The sequence below is a fragment of the Halichoerus grypus genome, unplaced genomic scaffold (assembly GCF_964656455.1).
Source record: "Halichoerus grypus unplaced genomic scaffold, mHalGry1.hap1.1 HAP1_SCAFFOLD_220, whole genome shotgun sequence".
NCBI classification, from domain to species: Eukaryota; Metazoa; Chordata; class Mammalia; order Carnivora; family Phocidae; genus Halichoerus; species Halichoerus grypus.
The window spans coordinates 1-20,717 of NW_027555146.1; the positions used below are offsets into that span (position 1 = coordinate 1).

Genomic DNA, 20,717 nt, shown 5'->3' on the forward strand with positions numbered 1-20,717 from the left:
CACCCACACTGGGCCATGTGACAATCCCAGCTCTGAGAGACTCCTTCCTAGGTCAGTGAACTTGGTCACCCCTTGCTGACAGCTCTGTTTATTACATGAGGACCACCAAGCTCTCAGTCTTCTTGAACCCTTCCCCAGCCCCACAAACCTGTGGCTACAGGAAGACAAAGGGAGAGACTGACTTCTCACATCCAAAAAGCATTCCTGGGTAATTATGGCCACTCTAAGATGGGCTTAGGACCTTTAATAAAAAGGATGGTGCAATGTCCCTTCCCATTCTTCTGCCAAAAAAGCTCAGCAGGGATCTCTCAAACATGAGGGCTCTTGTGGCAGTAGGGATGGGGAGGGTTCACAGAACAATCAGGTTTGTGGAGGCAGTACCGAGAAGCCCAGCTAATGCCGCTCACCTCCTTCACGGCTGTACGCAGCTGCTGCAGAGCTGTCTCCCTCCGCTGGGCCTCCTCTTTCAGGGCCTGGCTTGTTCCTTCTTCCTGAGCCACTTCTTGCTCTAGGCTCTGAAGGGTATGGTTACGCATGAGTAACAAATCTGGTTCAGACCGCATCACCTCTGGCCTGGACTACATAGTAAAGCCCCACCCCACCACACACTGCTAAGAGATTACCTTAGGACAGCCATGATCTGCTACTTCCCTTTGAAACGCTCCTATAAGTCACTGACCATGTACCCACTAGAGGCCAGCTTCTCGGCAGGGCATTTCAGGCCAGTTTGGCCCTTACCTACTTTTCTAGCCGTATCTCTTCTTATCTTCCACACAGTCTCCACTCCAGTCTCACCAAATGACTGAACAGTCCTCATTCCCAAAGGCCCCAACTCCAGTGCTGTTGCGTACCCCCCTTCGCCTGTGCTCAGGCTACTCTTCGGCTCTGCCTGTCCCCTGGGAATCCTTCAAGGCCCACCTGAGCCTTCCTCAATCCGCAAATCAGATCCTATTAATCGTACTCTCGCCCTGCTACTCACACTTCCGTCACGGTTCATGAATACATTTGTTGGCTGTGCATATGACTCCCCCCTCCATTAACTTTCTTGAGGGCAGGGAATGTCCAATCAGTTGAGTTCAGTATTTATTGAGCACTTACTGTGACACGCACTGAGGATACTGACAATACCGAACAATACCTGTCTTTGAGGAGCTCACAGCCAAAGCCCTTGAGAACACTGTATATTAAATGCTTCTGACAGAGATAAAAGGTAGGACAGCGCTCCCACAGGCACCTAATCTAGTTAGGAGGGAGGGAAGGAAAAAAAGCGTCTGTGTGTGTGTGTATATATATATGTGTGTGTGTGTGTGTGTGTGTGTGTAGGGAGGGAGGGGAAAAAAGTATGTGTGTGTGTGTGTGTGTGTGTAGGGACGGTCAGGGAGAGGGAGGTATTTATGTTTGCTATTTTTTGCCTCTCATCCTATTCATTCCAATCCCTTCCCCCAAATTTGAAACTTATTTGAATCAAGTATTTAAAAATTTTCTGAATTTTCCATTTTGTATTAATAAAAAAATGTAACTTCCAAAAGAGAACATCTCATCACCATGAAATACCCTAGGCGACCACTGTGAATCTACCCGATTCCAGCAAATTCACCTGATACTTTAATTTGCCTGAGGAGTTTCATCATGGGTAAATGTACCACTTAAATGTTGGGCTTTTTCAACCTTTGTGGAACATGTGGGTTCCAGGAAATGTATCTGAGATCCATTAAAAACTCTCAAGAATCTGGGATTTTAAATGGGTATAAACACTCACTAGGCTTGACTATCCTTACAGGACTTAAAATAGGGGAACTAGACAGACACAGCCTGACCCACATGATATGGCAAAGGCAGAATTGCAGCTTTGAGCTGTTCTCAGAGTGAGTGCATTTCACTTGTTTTGGTGTGAAAACTCTTTTGGAGTCCAAAGAGAACCTGAGTGAACCTGTTTTGCTTAGGATTTCTTGGAGAACCCAATTAAGGAAACCCACCCCCCCCCCCACACACACACTCTGGCCCAAAATAGAAACCAGGAGTCTTTAATTTTTCCTTATTCTTTAACTCCCTACATCTTGTCAGTCACTGATTCCTCTCAATTTTACCTCCTAAAATTCACTTAAATCTGTGCCCTCACATCTCCTCCTTGCTATGCTGCCTTATGCCAGGCTCCTTCATCATCTCTCACAGGATTTCTGCAGTAGTCCACCAGCCTCCAGCCTTGCCTCTCTCCAAATGCCACTCTTCTTTCCACACTCAAGCCTGAGTTGCAAATCTAACCACATCACTCCCAAATTAAATTCTATAGTAGATTCCCATGGGGCGCCTGGGTAGCTCAGTCAGTTAAGCATCTGGCTCTTGATTTCAGCTCAGGGCATTGATCTCAGGGTCCTGGGATTGAGCCCCACATCAGGCTCCACACTCAGCGGGAAGTCCGCTTGAGATTCTCTCTCCCCTCTCCCTCTGCCCCTCCCCCTGCTTGCGAGTGCTCTCTCTCCAAAATAAATCTTTATAGTAGATTCCCATCACCTATCAAAAGAATAAAAGCAAACTTAGTTGGAGTTAGCCCAGTTTCTACACACCACCTTACTTCGACAATATCAGACTGCTTGCAGCTGTGTGTGCAAACTCTGCTGTTTCATGCCTCCATGTTCCTACCAGTGCTATTCCTTCTATCTGGAATTCAAAAGCAACCTATCCAGCTCTTTGCCTGGCTAACTCTTCCTCCTCCTTCCAGGCTCATGATCTCCAGAAACCCTTCCTTAACCTCCCCTGCTCTCACTGACTCTTCTATGCTCCCCCAAAGTAACATGGACATTGCTCTCACAATACTGTGCTGAAACCCCTTGCCAATAAGATTGTAGGCTAAAAGCATTGATTGGGTCTCATTCTTGCTATACTCCCAACAACTGAGCAAACTGTATGACACAGAATAGAGTTGGCTGAATTCTAGAGATTCCATCAAGTCCTGCCTACCATATCACAAGGACACCAGCTCACCTGTACTTGTAAACGCAGCTGATCCATCTTCTGCTGTTGCTTCTCCACAATCTGAAAGGCAAAGTTATCAAGGAAGGCTATAAGCACAGGCTGACAGTGAGGTCAGAGGGCAAGAAGCTACACAAGGATCTGTGGTCTGGCTATTAGACCCACTGGCTATAGCCAATCAACAGTGAAACCAGGGTGAAAACAATTGGCTCTACTTACAGAAATAAAATCCAGACTCCCTATCCTACCTAACTAGCTTCACACTTCTGTATTCTACTCACAAAGAGGTTTAAACAGGAATGTAGTGTGGACCTATGACCACTACTGGGGGAACCCACCCTGATGACTGTGGGCCAGTGGAATAAACTTTATACATAACCAGTTCACATTTTGGTTCTTTAGTAAAGGACATGACTAAAAATTCAATTTAATGAAGTCTATCCTACCCAGGGCTGTGGTGGATGCTATGATTTATAGTTTGGTCACACTGACTGTCTAAGGAGAGAACCTGAACAGGCCCAGTTTCCTGTCCTTTGAGACCTCAGGTATTCTCTGAACCACTTCTGGGTCTTCTGTTTTGCTGACTTGCCCTCAGTCTCACCAACAGGTTTGGAGACTTTCTTCTCTACTGAATTAGGGCCACCCCACTGGTTAGAACTCTGCCCAACATAAGAGGTCTGTATGGGGCCTAAGCCATGAATGAAGTGCACCAAGCTTCAGTGCACCATTTTGGAGCATCTAGTTTGGATGTTCAGAAGCATATCCTCCCCTAACTCTGCTTGCCTGTCATAAGGATAAATATCTAAAATGCAAACATTATGCAGGGGTGACTTCTCAGAAAAGGGAGGAAAGCTCTGGGTAACAGATCTGAGGTGGCCTAGGGCCAGAAATTCATGGTTCCTTCTCAGTACACAATCTTTTCTTTCCTCTCAGCCTGCCCTCTATTACAGCCTGGACACTCTCAGTCACCTTTCGGAGGGAATCACATTCTTTCTGCCAGGACTCCATTTCCACTTTTGGACCTTCTCCCTGTTGGGCTGGATCTTCTCCACTGGCCTCCTCCACACACTGCTTATCTTGCAGGCTGAAAAACAGCGGCCTCTTCAAGAATTTTGAAGTCAGACAGATGTGGCTTTGACTCCTGATTCTAGTATTTACTGTATATTTGGGGGTAAGACACTTCAGGCGCTTCCACGCCGTAGCTGGGGATAATGTTAGGTCTTTTGTAACATAGGGTGTGCCACACACAGGCTGCCTAGTGTTAGTTCCCTTCCCTAGAGGCCAGCATCTATCTAATGTGCCACCAATTTTCTACCTGCCCAAAGCTCTTTTATATTTGTTTTGATATTTAAAAATAAACATTCATCACAGGTATTCAGATTAGAAAAGTCATACATGTATACTGCAGAAATATTGGAAAATACAAAAAAAAAACTTTTTTCTTGGCACACAAAGTCTGGGGCAGAGTCAACTTTGACTCCAACCTCTCTTCTGACTCCAACCACTGGTCTCCTCCAATGGATCCCCACAATCACTTTCATCATGGTTCATCTGCTGAGATAAACAACAGGGTCACTGTGGTTGAATATGGGATGAGAAATCCAATCCATCCCATTAGAAACTGGATTTGGTTCAAGAGGCTGTTGAAACACAGCCACCACATTTTCAGAAACTGCAATTAATATGGAAGAGGTTCTCAAGACACTCTGAGAGCACATTATGGCATCCTGCTTTGTTCTTAGAACCTGTTGTGACCATCGACAGAACAATTCCTAGGGCTGAAGAGAAATAGATGTTCCTGGTAGCCTTCAGCTTACAAGGTTCAAAATGTAGATAACCCCCTTCCTCCCCAGTCCCTAACACCAGGATATGCTTTTGCAAATATACAGATAACTAATTTCCCAGTTTATAAAGTGGCTCCCTTCATTCAACACATACATACTCAGGGATTATTATCCAGTATTATCATGCCAGGCACTGAGTTGGACCTTCCAAAGGATACAATAACAAGCCCCCACTGCAACACTACACCCTCCACTCCCCATCTCAAAGACCTATTCCTTACCCATAAGCAGCTTTCCTATTACTCACATCCCAAAGAAACGAAGCTCAGAAAAGTAAAGTGATTTGCCCAAAGTCACACAGGTAGTGAGTGGGGCACACTTAGCTCTCTACTCCTTTCCTCAATAACACTGGGGTATTTACCTATGTCTAGTGGAGAATTCTGCTCCTTTCTGTCTCAGGCTTTCCAGTTGAACTTCCTTCTCTCTGCAGGCTGCCTGGGTCTCCTCCAGCAAACTCTCCAGCTCAGTCACTCTCTCCTGCAGCTCTGTACTCTTCAACTCAGAATCCTTAAGCTGAGAGACAGGATCCCATGCTTAGGTCAACAAGCCAAGGAAGACTGAGTATCTCAAAAACTTTGCAGTCCAGTTGCAAAGTTGACAGATGTGAGTCTGGACATGACTCCTTTGGGTTTTTCCTTTCGGGAAACCACAGTGTAACTGCTTATAGCAGAGACCGAGAAAGTGCCCCTGCTTGGCTACTCTCTTGCTTGCCCCAGGTACGCCCAGACATTGCTGCTACCTGCTGGCTCTGCTTCTGATGGTCTTCCAGGGTGGGCAGGTCAGCCAAGTAGCGCTCCAAGGTCTCAATACGCTGCTGCTTCTCCCGGTTCTGTTCTGATTCCTTCTGACATTTCTTTTTCAAATTATTGATATGCTTATCACGACCCTTTACCTAGGGAAAGAAGTGTCAAAAATCTGTCTCCACTGACTCCTCTAGGACGTTGAACATCACATTTTTTCCGAAGTGACCATTGTCTCTGCCCTTAGGGCTGTAAATGTTGTTCTACTGCAATGAAGGTAGGGAGGTGATCAAATTTTGCCATTTAAGATTAGGGCATAAACTGCAGAGTTAACACACCTGAATTTTCCAATCAAGGGTAGGGAAGAAGGGCTCCTTGGGCAGTTTTTAAAAACTGGTAGCACTTCTATATACAGGCATACCTGGGCGACACTGCAGGTTTGGTTCCAGACCACTGCAATAAAGCGAGTTATCACAATAAAGCAGGTCAAATGAATTTTCTGGTGTCCCAGTGCATGTAAAAGTTATGTTTACACTATACTGTAGTCTATTAAGTGTGTGATAGCATTATATTTAAAAACAATGTACATGTCTTTTTTTTTTTTTAAAGATTTTATTTATTTGTCAGAGAGAGAGAGAGAGCACAAGCAGGGGGAGCAGCAGGCAGAGCAGGCAGAGGGAGAAGTAGGCTCCCTACAGAGCAAGGAGCCCAATGCGGGACTCAATCCCAGGACCCTGGGATCATGACCCGAGCTGAAGGCAGGCACTTAACTGACTGAGCCACCCAGGCAGTCCCAACAATGTACATGTCTTAATTAAAACAGTATTTTATTGCTGGGGTGCCTGGGTGGCACAGTTGGCTAAGCATCCAACTCTTAGGCTCAGGTTATGATCTCAGGGCCATGAGATTGAGCCCCGAATTGGGCTCCACACTCAACATGGAGTCTGCTTAAGACTCTCTCCTTCTCCCCTCCCCCTCCCCCGACTCCCTCTAAAAAATAAATAAATCTGAAAAAAAAAAAAAACTTTAGCTAAAACATACTAATCATCATCTGAGCTTTCAATAAGTCTTAATCACTGATCACAGATCACTATAACAGACATAATAATAATAATCAAAAAGTTTGAAATATTGCAAAAATCACCAAAATATGACAGAGATATGAAGTGAGGAAATGCTGTTGGAAAAATGCCACCAACAGACTTGTTTGAGGCAGGGTTGCCAAAAACCTTCAATCTGTAAAAAATGCAGTATCTGAGAAACACAATAAAGTGAAGCACAATAAGACAAGGTATGCCTGTTAAAAAGAATTTGTCTGGTTTTTGTCCTGGGTTCCTGGTCTGGGAGAAAACTTCTAAACTCTTAGAATTTCCCAAATAATGATAGTGTCTTTGTTATTCATAGTGGTCTGGTCTGTCCCGGTGAGATAAGTAATGCATTCTTCCCTAAACACCACACATGATTTAAAGTTAAGCAATCACCTGGAAGGGTTAATGAGACTCTAAACTTCTTGAGAGAAGGAGCTGTGTCCATTTTACTCATTATCATAGCCCCAGTATGATGTGCCAAGCACGATGCTTGGCACAGAGTGGGCACCAACCAAGATTTGCTGAATGGAGACTTTTTCTTCACTATTATGGTTTTTTCTTTGGCTTATGAAAAAAGGATGCTGAAGGAAGCAAGAGAAAGCAGAGACAAAGGCAGATCTACTGATGTCAAAAGGAAACACAGACCTAATTTAATCCAAAGATAAGAAAGTACTTAGGGTGGATACCTGAAAATCAGCCAAAGGCTTTACTCCTGGTATAACCTGTACCCTTTCAAGCTCTAAACCAGTGATTCTGGGACGCCTGGGTGGCTCAGTTGGTTAAGCGACTGCCTTCGGCTCAGGTCATGATCCTGGAGTCCCGGGATCGAGTCCCACATCGGGCTCCCTGCTCGGCGGGGAGTCTGCTTCTCCCTCTGACCCTCCTCCTTCTCATGCTCTCTCTCTCTCATTCTCTCTCTCTCAAATAAATAAATAAAATCTTTAAAAAAAAAAAAAATAAATAAACCAGTGATTCTCACATTTTAATGTGCCTCAGACTCAGCTGGGAAGCTTACTGAAAATGCTGATATCTCTGAGTCTGGAATCTCCCTCATCTGATTTCTCCAGAGAATAAATCTCCAGTCTCTTATTGGGGAAATCTTTGAATTAAAAAAATGGTGGATTACCCACAGACGTTTATCTCTTCTCCCTTCCAAAGCATTTCTAAAATGACAGAAAGGAAATAAAGTACTAATTTTAAAAAGTTAATAGAGGAAGAGACAAAAGCGTATGAGAGATTTCAATGTATTTACAGAAGATGAAAGTAGACGGGAGATAAATTACTTAGAGAAGAGTTATAACCTGCAGTGGGAGTTACAGACAACTTGGAAAACAATGTGCCCTTCACACCGCACAAGTACCTCTGTACTCGAAGTACCAGGTACATGTGAGGCAGGTATCAGCCACAGATCTGAAAATAGGGCACTCACTGGAAGTCTATATACAGGTTAGCTGGATACCATTTTTACCCTAGATTTCCCCAACAGGAGACTGGAGGAAATTTATTCTCTGGAGAAATCAGATGAGGGAGATTCCAAACTCAGGGATATCAGTCACAGCAGAGAGAGTGCAGCACTGGGTTGAAAGTAAGTATAAGTAAAAATCTATTTACAGAACTGTGGGACTCTAAGCCTAATCTCTTTCTCAATATTGAGGTCCTAAAGGCCAAAAGCATTCTTGTCCTCAGCCTCCCAACTAAGCAGCAGGCTGAAGACTGATTCTTTTTCTGGAGAGTGAGATAAGACATTCAGATACTAATATTTGAGGGCTCCCAAGTGAGAAGACAGTCTAAATCTGACTATCCTATAATGCAGTCCACCAGGAAATTACCATGAACCCAGAGCTTCTATCCAGCTTTTAAATACTTCATTCTTAAACATGAGTGCCCATTCATTCAAGGATCACCAAGCCTCTGACGTGAAAGACACCGAAACAAAACAAAACATTCTGGAAAAAAAAAAAAAAGAAAGAAACAACACTGTAAGTAGATGTAGACATCCCAAAAGATAAAATCAGTATCATCAGAGAGAGAAGATACTGCACCCATGAAACAAAAACAGCAAAAACCTCAAGAATACTACTCAGAAATATAAAGGTATATGTCAGGAGAAAAAGAGTTAAAGATGGAAATCTCTGTGGAGTGGGGCTGGGTACAGAGCTACTAAGTTTTATTATAAACATATTGGTATTTGATTATTTAACTGAGATACATGTATTTTGACTGAAAGTTTCTTTTTAAACAAGCCTCTAAATCCTTGCTATACTAGTGCCGCCAATGTCACCTGGGAGATTGTTAAAAATGCAGGATTTCAGGCACATCCCACCCCAGAAGTATTAAATCTGGATCTGTGTTTTATTTTACTTAAGAAAAAAAGAAAAGATGTTAAGTAATCTCTACACCAAACGTGGGGCTCAAACTCACAACCCCGAGATCAAGAGTCACACGCTCCACCGAGACTGAGCCAGCCAGGTGCCCCTGGATCTGAATTTTAAACAAGATGACCCAGTGATTCTTAAGCACATTAAAGTTTAAGAAGCACTGCTCTGGTTGATTTTGATGCAAGTGGTCCAGAACTAAACATTACTAACTGGTCCCCCAAGAACATCTGCATTAGAGCAAGCTGTGAAACAGAAGCAAAAGATTTTAAATCAGCTCCTTCTATGATGACCAATCTTACCCTAAGGCAATTCTAAGGTAAAAATGTAAAAATTCCCAAACTGGCTGCACACACAGAATTCTTTTCTAATTTTTAGGTAGAATAAGGAAAAACCAGGCTGAATGATGTAAATTTACCATAGATGTTTAAACATCTTGCAACAGTACCATCCGGTATGACTGCCCAGGCTGGTTTTCTACCCAGGTCAGTTGGAAGCCCATCACAACCTGGGGCAGTGAGGGACGTTCTGTCTGTGGCAGTTTTGTGGAGATGAAGCAAAAGGAGGGGTGCCATTTCTAGCAGACCAGTCCTGCACGAGAAGTCAATGTAGGATCTCACCCAATTGGTTCCGCCTAGTTCCAAGAACGGGGGCCAGAAACAGCTTAGGGTTCGGCAGGAGAAGGCTGACTGCCAACTCCTTTGTGAATTAGAAAGCTACCAACTCCTTAGCTCACCCTTTCTTCCTGTTTCTTCCCCTCCTCTGAGTGCTTCTGCAACGCCACTTTGAGTGATTCTCTGATGAGCTGGATTTCAACTTCTGAAGCAGAGAGTTTCTTTTCAAGCTCAATCTTTTCTTTGCTCAGGGCTTCTGTCTTCTGTGCAAACTGCGCACGTAAGAAAGTGTTCTCTCGCTGCAATTCCTGCATAAAGATTCTCAATACATAACCGTTCCTCACCCTTATGGCCCCATGTACTTTACTTATCCTCGGTCTACTTTGTGGTCAAATATCATCCTTCTCTAAGAATTTCTTCAAGCAGTGCTTCTCACAGTGTGGTCCTAGGACTAACATCTTCAGCATCACCTGGGGATTTGTCAGAAATAAAAATTCTTGAGCTCAACTCCCAGCACACTAAATCAGAAACTCTGAGGATGGGGCTCAATAATCTGTGTTTTAACAAGCCCTTCAGGTGATTCTGAAGCACACTCAGATTTTCTCCTCTACTCATTCTCTCTATGATCTTGGGCAAAAGTTCTTCCTCCTTCTTGGGCCTCAATTTTTTCACCAGTAAATTAGAGGACTGAACTAGATTTTACGTAAGGGCCTTTCTCACTCTAACATTCTGATTCTATAAGATAGAACACTGTCTTAACAGGCCCACTAGGTGGCAAAGCCAGTACTATAATCTGTCTAATACCCATCACTCAAAAGCCCATATTGCAGAAGAAGTGAACAGAGCAGGCTTTTTTAGGAGCCACTGCCCTCAGTGAAAACATGGCTTCCTTTAGTTGCTCCTAGACACGGAAAAATAAAAAAATGAGCATGGCTCTAAATCCCATTACCTCTGCCTCTCCCTCCATTGGGCTAAGGCTGGTAGATTAAGACTTCTCAGGGGAGCCTGGGTGGCTCAGTTGGTTAAGCGACTGCCTTCGGCTCCGGTCATGATCCTGGAGTCCCAGGATTGAGTCCTGCATCGGGCTCCCTGCTCAGCAGGGAGTCTGCTTCTCCCTCTGACCCTCCCCCCTCTCATGTGCTCTCTCTCTCTCATTCTCTCTCTCAAATAAATAAAATCTTAAAAAAAAAAAAAAAGACTTCTCAGAACATCACCCAGCTCTAGAACCTTACTATGTACCTTGATCTGCCTTCATTTTCTCCCAAGTATGTCCTGACACCAAGGCATACCTAATTCTACCCCCGAGCCTTCTCTGCCCCCACAAAGGCAGAACAAGGGATGCATTATAATTAGGATGCCTACCCATTAAGGGCAAGAACACCTTATATCACTTGATCCTTTTTCTATCTCCTGGATACCTAGCAGTACCAAGCAAAGGGAAGACACTGAGTTATGACAACCAGAATGTCATTCTGGCTGCCAATGCTTACCTGCAGCCTCAGCAAGCAGACATCCCCAAAGGGGGCAGGGCGGCCCAAAAGGGCACTGTGGACTTGCAGTTCACTTTCCCGTACTTTCTGCTCCAGCTGAGAGATGTGTTTCCTCTGCCTGCAAAAGCCAGTAGAATGAGGTCCAGGGTCCTGACACTAACCCACTTGCAACATGAGTACAATTCATACTATGTAAAGCAAAGGCCTTGCATCTGGATAATACTGTTTTGCTGAAGGAGGAAGAGCAAATAAGAAAGCTGACTTGGGGGAAATGAGGAAAGATCAGCTACAAAGAACTGGATGCCTACTTTAGGCACTCCCAGAGTCCCTGCAGAGGATACACAATTGGCCCATCCCATTAGTCAGATATAGGACTAGGTTGCTTATCAACCTAGCTCTACCATGAGGCAAGGCATGGATTCAAACAGAGAGGGATGTGCTACCCTTGGAGAGACCTCATTAGGTGCCCTCAGTGGGGGCTGGGAGAGCAGATACTGGTCCTAGGGCACCCCTTGACCTCTTACTTGTCAATGAGGAGCTCCTTTTCCTTCAGAAGGTGTTCATTACTGTTTAAGATGCTGATCCACTGTGCTGGTTCTAATGGGGGCAGTGATGGAGCAAATGCAGCGGGATGGTGGCAGATGGCTCCATTCTGAAGCTGGAAGACAAGGAGGCCCAGAGAGGCTTCATCTTGACCCACAGGCACCTGAAAACACCTGAGCAGTACCCAGCTGGGTCTCTAGTCAAGGCTCACTTTGGCTCAGCCTGAGGAGGCCCAGTGTTTATGAAATAATTTTAGCTCTGATGCATGACTGGAAAGAACCTGCCAGGGAGATTTCTGCCAACTGGACACTCCCTGCTCATAAAGGCTCTAGTTTCTAAGAAAAGGTCACTTATCTTTCATTATCTGGCAAGAGAGGCAAACCAGGAGCTAAGATGTCCTCACCAACCAGGAAAGGAGAATATGTCTTGCTTTTTTCCTTCCTTAAGCAGCACAAGGCATTTTTTTTTTTAAACACAAAAATTGGTATAATGGAAGAAACACAGGGGTTTAGAGATAGTTTTTAAACCCTAGCTCTGCTACTTACCAGCTTTGTGACCCTGGACAGATTACTTATTCTAAGAACCTGGTAAATTTCTACATTTACCTCATCAAAGTGCTACAAGAATTAAATTAAGATTCTGTATGTGAAAGTACCTAGCCTAGTGACTGGTACATAAGTACACAATTAGTGTTAGTGTCACACCTTTTGGGGTCTTCTGTTGTAACCCTCTACTCTGGAGGACCTATTTTGGTGTTTAATTAGACGACCACCACATTCAATGGTATTCACAAGCCTTCATTTCCCATCTATAAACATCTTACATCCTTCTTACAAATGTTTTCTTTAGAGCCAAAACTTATAGGACAAAACCTATATAGTTCTAAGATCTGCAAAGAACCCACCAAATCCAAGGAAAGAAGGGCCCCTACCTGCATTTGTTCCATCTGTAAACGGATCAACTCCAGATGCTGACGACAAGTGCTGAGCTCGCAAGATCGCTCACGGGGGTGCCAAGGGTCAGGGTTCGGCTGCCATACCTGAGAGGGTAGAGGCTTGGAGAAGCCAGGAGCAGGCTGGAGTCCCAAAGGGAGCACTCCACTGCTATTAGGGTGAGGTCCATTCCGCTCACATACCACCCCACTGCCCGGTGCCTTCTTGGTCTCAGGCAACACTTTGTATAACTCCTTGTTTGTGTCAGCTCTTGGGTTGTGAAAGTGGACTTGGTAGTGAGGATCTGAATAAAGTGTCTCCATCATTGCCGACTGATTAAGGGTAGACTCCATACTGGGAATATCAAACTTCCTCACCTCTTCTTCTCTTTCATGGCCCACTGCTGGAAACCAGGACTGCTCAATTCCATTTTCTCCAGTAGCACCACAAAGATACATGAAATCTCTAGACAGGCCTGTAGAACGTTTCATTGCACCTAGGTCTCCATTTCTTGTCATCCCCACACCTTCAGCCAGCCCTGACAAAGGGAGTTTGGAGGAAGAGAGTCCAGCAGGTATAGAATTTGGCTTGGCAGGAGAGGTCCCCAAAGTAGAAGGTATCACATGGGCTGTTGGAATGGTTATGTGGCTTTTGATGGGCTGGAAAGAAGGGCTGCTACTTGAGCTACAAAAATCTGTAAAGAGAATAGTCTTCCGTAAGTCAAAACTGAAGCAGCAGGCTTTCTTGAGTTTGGCTGCTATGCCAGATCTTCTCTGCCTGTCCTGAGACCAGGCAGAATAGACACTATCATCACAAGTATCAGGCAGAAAGGCAACCTAACTGAGAAGTTACATGTATTCTAGGATCTCAAATGCCATCTGCAAGGTAAACCAGCAAAAGGCAACATTTAGCTTTACTTTTAACTTACACCCTGTCCTTTTTATTTGAAAAAAATCTTGCCAGTCAACAAACAAAGCTGAAAAAACAAACTTAAAAAAACAAAACAAAAAAACCCACTTACTTAAGGGAAATGGATTAGGTCCTACTCTTCTGGGAGCTGGGCAACTCTCAAGCTATAATCCAATCCAGTAAAAATATCCTTTCCAAGGGCTGCCAGAATCCTCTGTGACCTCCAAAAGCTTCCCAGTGGAGGTAAGCAGTGAATCTAAACTATACGAAGAATAGGCAAAGTGGATAGTGCTGTTCTGTATCCAGGACAGGGAGTACAGCATCTGAATCAGGATTCTATTCTCTCTCCCACACACCAGACCTGACTGCCTGGATATGTGAAGTTATTCTTAGTAACTCTCAGGTTTCACTCCAGCACAGTGAGCACTCTCAAGTGGGTACACACTGAAATCCTCTATTTTATATTTTGCCTTTCACTTCCCCCTTGTTTATATCCAACTGTGACTTTTCACTTTTCGTTCACACTGGATTTATGCTTCCTTTAGCTCTCGCCTGGTTTTGGGAGACAACTCTCTGATTAGACCTGCTACAGAAGGTACACATTTCTATATTATTTCCAACTTTCAAGCGCTGCCCTGAAAAAGACTATAGGGTCACAGAATTAATGTGCCAAGGCAGTGGGCTGCAAGCAAACCACAAGACAGGAATGTGAGGAAACATACCTGTTACCTTCAGCAGAGAGAAAACTGAGTAACGGGACAAGGAATATACATATCTTCCCTTTTCAACTATGTCCAGTACTCCTTCCAAACTAAGCACATCTACCATGGAGAAGAATGGACTACCAATTCAATTCATTTCTTTTTTCTTTCCATCAACCAACACAGAACACTCAGCTAATGAGGACAGATACTATAACCTTTCCCAGAATTACCACAGATCAGCTACCATCTTCTCATATGGGTTTGTAAGCAGCTCTTTAAAAACATGGACACAGGGCACCTGGGTGGCTCAGTCGGTTGAGTGTCAACTCTTGATTTTGGCTCAGGTCATGATCTCAGGGTTGTGAGACTGAGCCCCACATCGGACTCCATGCTCAGAGCAGAGTCAGCTTGAGAGTCTCTCCTTCTCCTTCTGTCCCTCTCTCCCCCCACCGTCTCTAAAATAAATGAATAAATAAAATCTTAAAAACAAAATAAAAAGGGAGGCGCCTGGGTGGCATAGTCGGTTAAGTGTCTGACTCTTGGTTTCGGCTCAGGTCATGATCTCATGGCTACGGGATCAAGCCCCGCATCAGGCTCTGCGCTCAGCACAGAGTCTACCTCAGATTCTCTCTCCCTTTCCCGCCCACATGCACGCTCTAATAAGTAAAAAAAATCTTAAAAACAACAACAAAAAACAAACCCAGAAACAGCCCCCCCCCCCCAAAAAAACGAAAACCATGGACACGTCAAATTATCCCTTATAATGTATAGGATAAGACAAAGTATCTAATTGCCTATACTTAGATGATCTTGGGGATATATATATAAAAGGCCATACCAAAACAAAACAACAGTAATTTCTGATAAATGTGTCTGCCTCTAAGGACCAAGAAAGAACATTTCAGAGGCGAAGGACACAAGTTTTTGATGTCCCATAACTTATACATAGGAATAGTCAACAGGCTAAGGTAGACTGTGGTGATGAAAACTTCCAAGAATAGTAAGCTCCCTACTTGAAATCCTCTGTAATGGCACCATAATATCCACTCTTACCAAGGGTCTCTGCTCTCAAAGTATAATTATGGCACAGAAGACAGTGAGGTTATGGCATATGAGGGGCTGCTATTACGCTGAACTTTGTAACGCCTCCTTCCATTCTCCACCTACAGCACCACCCACTCTCAAGACTCACCAAATTCTGAGTTTTGAGCCCATAACCAAAGTAGTAATGCCAAAACCAAAGCCTGGAAAGGTACCAAATAACCCAGGAGAATTTGGTTTTCCTAATTTTCTAGGAGTGTGGTCCATCCACCGATAAAAGAATAAAGTAAAATCTTTGTCAGCATGTCACTTACCTATTAGGTTTATCTATTTATAGTAAGGAAACTGGCAATTCTGACAAACTGCTATAAAATGTCAAGTTACACCTTAAGTCTGATTTGTATTTTGAAACATTTTGAAGCAAAATAGCAATACTCATTTTCAAAAGGGCCACTAACCTTCTACAATTTTCAAAGACTTTCAAAATTTAGTGTATGGGATATGTGATTTTTAGAGAAGTCTACAGTTCTCAAAATCATTGGGGTTTTGGCACTTTAAGGATATTCATATTTCTAAATCTCTCCTCCTCAACCATACCCTCTGCCCCGCTCCCTAATTCTTTCTAACAACTCTACTTTCTTGGTGAGGGGTAGATTTAGCTATTGCTAAATCTTGATCATTTCTGTCTATATCTCTTACTGGTTTATAAAAGTAAGGTAGTCTGAACTAAGCCAGTAACTATTGCAGTCTTAAGCAAAAAGCTGAAAACCTCCTGAGCTCTCCAGTATCCACCTCTATCCCATCCCTTGAGAGTCGTCAAGGTAAAACATTTTAATGAAGGGTGGAATCAAAAGCAAGCCTGTTCACTTTAAAGATGCAACAATGAAAAAAAAGATGCAAAAATGAACTATATTTTATACCAGGCGTAAGGGTTCTTGTCAACTGGGCTCCAAATAAAACCAAGCTAGATGAACAAAATGAGCAAGGATTAAAGACCATTGTACATAACAAACATGGCAGAGAAGCCAGCTTGGATCCTTTATTTAATTTTTAAAAAGATTTATTTACTTATTTATTTAGAGTGTGTACGTGTGCAAGCAGGGGGAGGGGTAGAGGAGGAGAGAATCTCAAGCAGAGTGCGCTGAGTGCGGAGTCCGGTGAAGGGCTCAATCTCACAATCTCACATGATCTCACCCTGAGATCATGACCTGGGCTGAAATCAAGAGTTGGACTCTTAACTGACTGAGCTACCCAGGCACCCCACCTTGGATCCTTTAAAAAAAAAAACAAACCCAAAACAACAAGCACTACACATCAAGGCTACTACAATTTAAAAAGAATGCACTACACAGGAAATATATCCCCCCCCAAAGAAATAAAAAGCACACAATCTGTGTAACAATGTGACTGAATTAAATAGAGCCACTCAATTCAACAGGGGGAAAATCTAGACCATTGTTTGATTTTTAAAAGATCTATTATTTAGTCAAAATGAAAAAGGTCCCATGACTGCACATGTAGACAAAACCTTAACAAGTAACTAAACTGACAGTAACACTTGATTACACAAGTAATAGAAAAAATACTACAGCTGGGAGACCTGAACCTGACTAGTTATGTGACATTAGGCAAGTTACTTAACCCCTCAGGGAATTTTTGTTACTCACCAGCAAAAAGGAACTGGATTAAATGATTTTCAAAGTCCTGTCTACAACAAAATCTATGATTCAGTTCTACTCAACATTTATGAGCACCATGCCCACATACACACAGCTATCAAACTATTAAAATTAAATGTCAGGTGTCTACGAGTCAGTACTAGTAGATATCTGCTTGGGGTTTTTTTTTTTTTTTTCATTTCTGCTTTCAAAGATTTCTATCCTTTTCTTAAAAAAACAGCTTTACTGAAATATAATTCACATAATATTCAATTCACCCACTTGAAGTGTACAATTCAATGGTTTTTAGTATATTCACTATTGTGTAACCATCACTACAATCAATTATAGAATATTTTATCAGCCCAAAAAGAAACCTCTTACCCTTTAGCAGTCACATTCCATTTACCCTAACTTCCCTAGCCTTGGACAACTACTTATTTTCTGTTTCTCTAGATTTGCCTATTTTGGACATTTCATATAAATGGAATCATACAGTATGTGGCCTTTTGCGTCTGGCTTTACTTAGCATAAACGTTTTAAAAGTTCAACCATTTTTGTAACATGTATTAGTACTTCATTTCTTCTTATTGTGGAACAATATTCTATTATATGGATATACTACATTTGACTCATCCATTCATCAGCTGATAAACATCTGGGTTGTTTCCATTTTTTGGCTACTATGAATAATGCTGCTATGAATAACAAGTTTACATGTGGACATATGCTTTCATTTCTCTTGAGTATATAGGTAGGAGTAGAACTGTTGAGTCATAGGGTAACTCCATGTTTACCGTTTTGAAGATCTGCCAAACTGCTTTCCAAAGCAGCTGCAACATTTTACACTCCCACCAGTAATGTATAGAGGCTCCAATTTCTTTACATTCTCACCAACACTTGTTAATATCTTTTTGATTATAGCCATCCTAGTGGGTGTGACATCTGATAAAGTACTAAAGTGACTAGTTTTGTGACTTTAATCAAGTCATCTAACCCTCTGAAACTCAGCTTTCTCAGGGTGCCTGGGTGGCTCAGTTAGTTGAGTGTCCAACGCTTGGTTTTGGCTCAGGTCATGATCTCATGGGTTGTGGGATCGAGCCCTCTGCAGGGCTCTGCACTCAGCAGGGAGTCTGCTTGAAGATTCTCTCCCTCTGCCCCTCTTCCCACTCATGCTCTTTCTCTCTCTCAAATAAATAAATCTTAAAAAAAAAAGAAAAAAATTCAGCTTTCTCAGCTGTAAAATGGAAATAATATTTCATAGAGTTCCTAAAGATGTTAATGAAAAAATGTAGAAAAAATTTAGCATAGTATCCATCACAAAGTATTTAATAAATAGTTATTAATTATTATCATCAGGTCCTCTGCTCTCTAGGAAATCACTATCTAAATGAAAAACTAAAATACTCTTGTGGTGCTTGGCTGGCTCAGTCAGTAGAGCATGGGACTCTTGATCTCAGGCTCATGAGTTCAAACCCCACACTGGGTGTAGAGATTACTTAAATAAATAAAATCTAAAAAAAAAGAAAATACTCTTGTAAAGCACTGTCTAGCAGTTATTACTTAATTTAAGTGCCCCCAATATGGCAGACACAATAAAGATACAAGATTGCAGAGAGGGAGGGGTGCCTGGGTGGCTCAGTGGGTTGAGCGTCTGCCTTCAGCTCAGGTCATGATCCCAGGGTCCCGGGATCTAGCCCTGCATCAGGCTCCCTGCTCAGAAGGGAGTCTGCTTCTCCCTCCCCCTGCTCTTGTTCTCTCTCTCTCTCCCCTTCTCCCTCTCAAATTAATAAATGAAATCTTATTTTAAAAAAAAGATTGCAGAGCACCTGGGTGGCTCAGTCGGTTAAGCAACTGTCTTCAGCTCAGGTCACGATCCCGGAGTCCCAGGATCGAATCCCACATTGGGCTCCCTGTTCAGCAGGGAGTCTGCTCCCACTGACCTTACCCCTTCTCGTGCTCTCTCTCTCTCAAATAAACAAATAAAAATTTTTTAAAAATTAAAAAAAAAAAAGATTGCAGAGAGGGAGATCAGTAATGGGTAGAAGGGATGGGAAAAGTCTTGTCAGACACTTCACTAGATTTTGAAAAATAAGATCAGCATAGCTGGGAAGGGCAAGAGAGGTGGAAACAGCACAAACGGGCCTAGATTAAAGAAGAGCTCAGATATCCAAAACAACAACAACAACAACAACAAAAGTTCTGTGCTTTTTCATTGCACCAGCGAAACACCACACTTTGTAACAGTAAGAAATGTCTGAATGGGTGGTCTGAATGGGTGGGATAGAGCCAGATCACAGAACTAAGGCCTCTGAACTTTATCCTCCAAGTATCAGAAGCAGTCAAGGATTTATAGGAAAGGGAAACTATGAAACCAGGCTTTTAGAAAGATTAACCTGGCAGTAGAGGGAAAGATTTGAGGACAAGAAACCTATTAAAAAGTTATTTAAGACAGGACAAACAGTAAAAACTGAAAGGAAAGGGCCAGATGTAAGAAACACAGAGTAAAAAAAATCAAGCAAACTCCTTGGCTGAAAGGACTGAGTTATGAATATTCTGGAAATGACAATACACCTGGAACACAATCTGAAAATGACAACACATATTAGTAATCAAAACATTAATCCAAACTTACCCTCTGCAATGTCTGAGCATGATGTGCCAAGGGCTGTGTCCCCACTGTCAGCTACACTTGAGCAGCGGCTGAATCGACTCCGAAAAGCCTCTGATATAACTGGGGTCTGCCATTCAGTCCCCAGGGAACTACCCTTTTGAATTCCACTGGAACCTGAAACAAGTGGCATTTCCCATCTTTAGTGTGAACCAGTTGATGTAACCCCATAAGACTGTTTAAATAAAGCACTTAAACCTATAAAAAATAGAATCACTCTCTCTCCTATGCCTATTTCAGCTTCTCTGAGTTAGTTAATTTTAAATGGAAATAGCTTGAGAGGTGAGAATGTTCACAGACAGAAATAAGACTTACCAAGAACGCAGGAATACTAGGAGAGAAAACAATACCACTCAATAGTAGCTACCATTTTTTGAAACCTAGAAGCCATAACACTTTACCAACATGATCTCATCTACTTACTTACTGAATAGTATCATCACCCCTATTTTACAGAGGATAGAGCTGAGATTTGAACCCAGGTTGTTCTGATTATAATATCCACATTCTTTCCTCTTACAGGATTTCTCAATAGGTGCTTTTGGCATACAAGGCATGACAATTCTTCAATGTGTAGTCTACACATGTCAGGATGGTTTAGCATCCCTGGTCCCTATTAAATGCCAGTAGCAGCCCTAACCCTATCCCACCATCCCTGTGAAACATGAAAATACCCCATATGTTTCCAAATGCTCCCTAGGGTAACAGGCAGTCCAGTCTCTTGTTGAAAACCACTGCATGGGGGCGCCTAGGCGGCTCAGTCAGTTAAGCGTCTGACTTCAAGTCAAGTCATGATCTAGGGGTCCTGGGATCGAGCCCTGCATTGGACTCTGTGCTCAGCGAGGAGTGTGCTTCTCTCCCTCTGCCCTTCCCCCCACTCATGTGCATGCAGGCTCTCTCTCAAATAAAAGAAAGAAAGAAAGAAAAAAGAAAGAAAGAAAGAAAGAAAAGAAAAGAAAAGAAACGGAAAGAAAACCACTGCTTGACTGAACTGGGGTACCCTGTGGACAGGGTGAATCCAGAACAAGGTAAGTCTTAAAAGTCAATCTGAAGAGTTTAAGACTATTTTGAGTGCAATGCACAGAAACCACTAAAATTTCTGAGTAGGTAAGACAAAACAAAACTGAGGAGATTTATT

General features: G+C 42.8%; 1 protein-coding gene across 1 annotated transcript; it reads right to left on the reverse strand.

Annotated features, from left to right (window-relative positions):
* Positions 1-252: 252 nt before the first annotated feature.
* LOC144380835 (centrosomal protein of 85 kDa-like) lies at positions 253-19,712 on the reverse strand. The gene is made up of 10 exons (XM_078065607.1): positions 19,544-19,712; positions 12,596-13,290; positions 11,646-11,779; positions 11,122-11,239; positions 9,754-9,939; positions 5,554-5,706; positions 5,176-5,327; positions 3,940-4,054; positions 2,983-3,033; positions 253-515 (listed from the first exon to the last, which is right to left on the reverse strand). The coding sequence occupies exons 1-10, from the start codon at positions 19,710-19,712 to the stop codon at positions 309-311; spliced, it is 1,980 nt and encodes a 659-aa protein (XP_077921733.1). The 3' UTR covers positions 253-308.
* Positions 19,713-20,717: the final 1,005 nt, after the last annotated feature.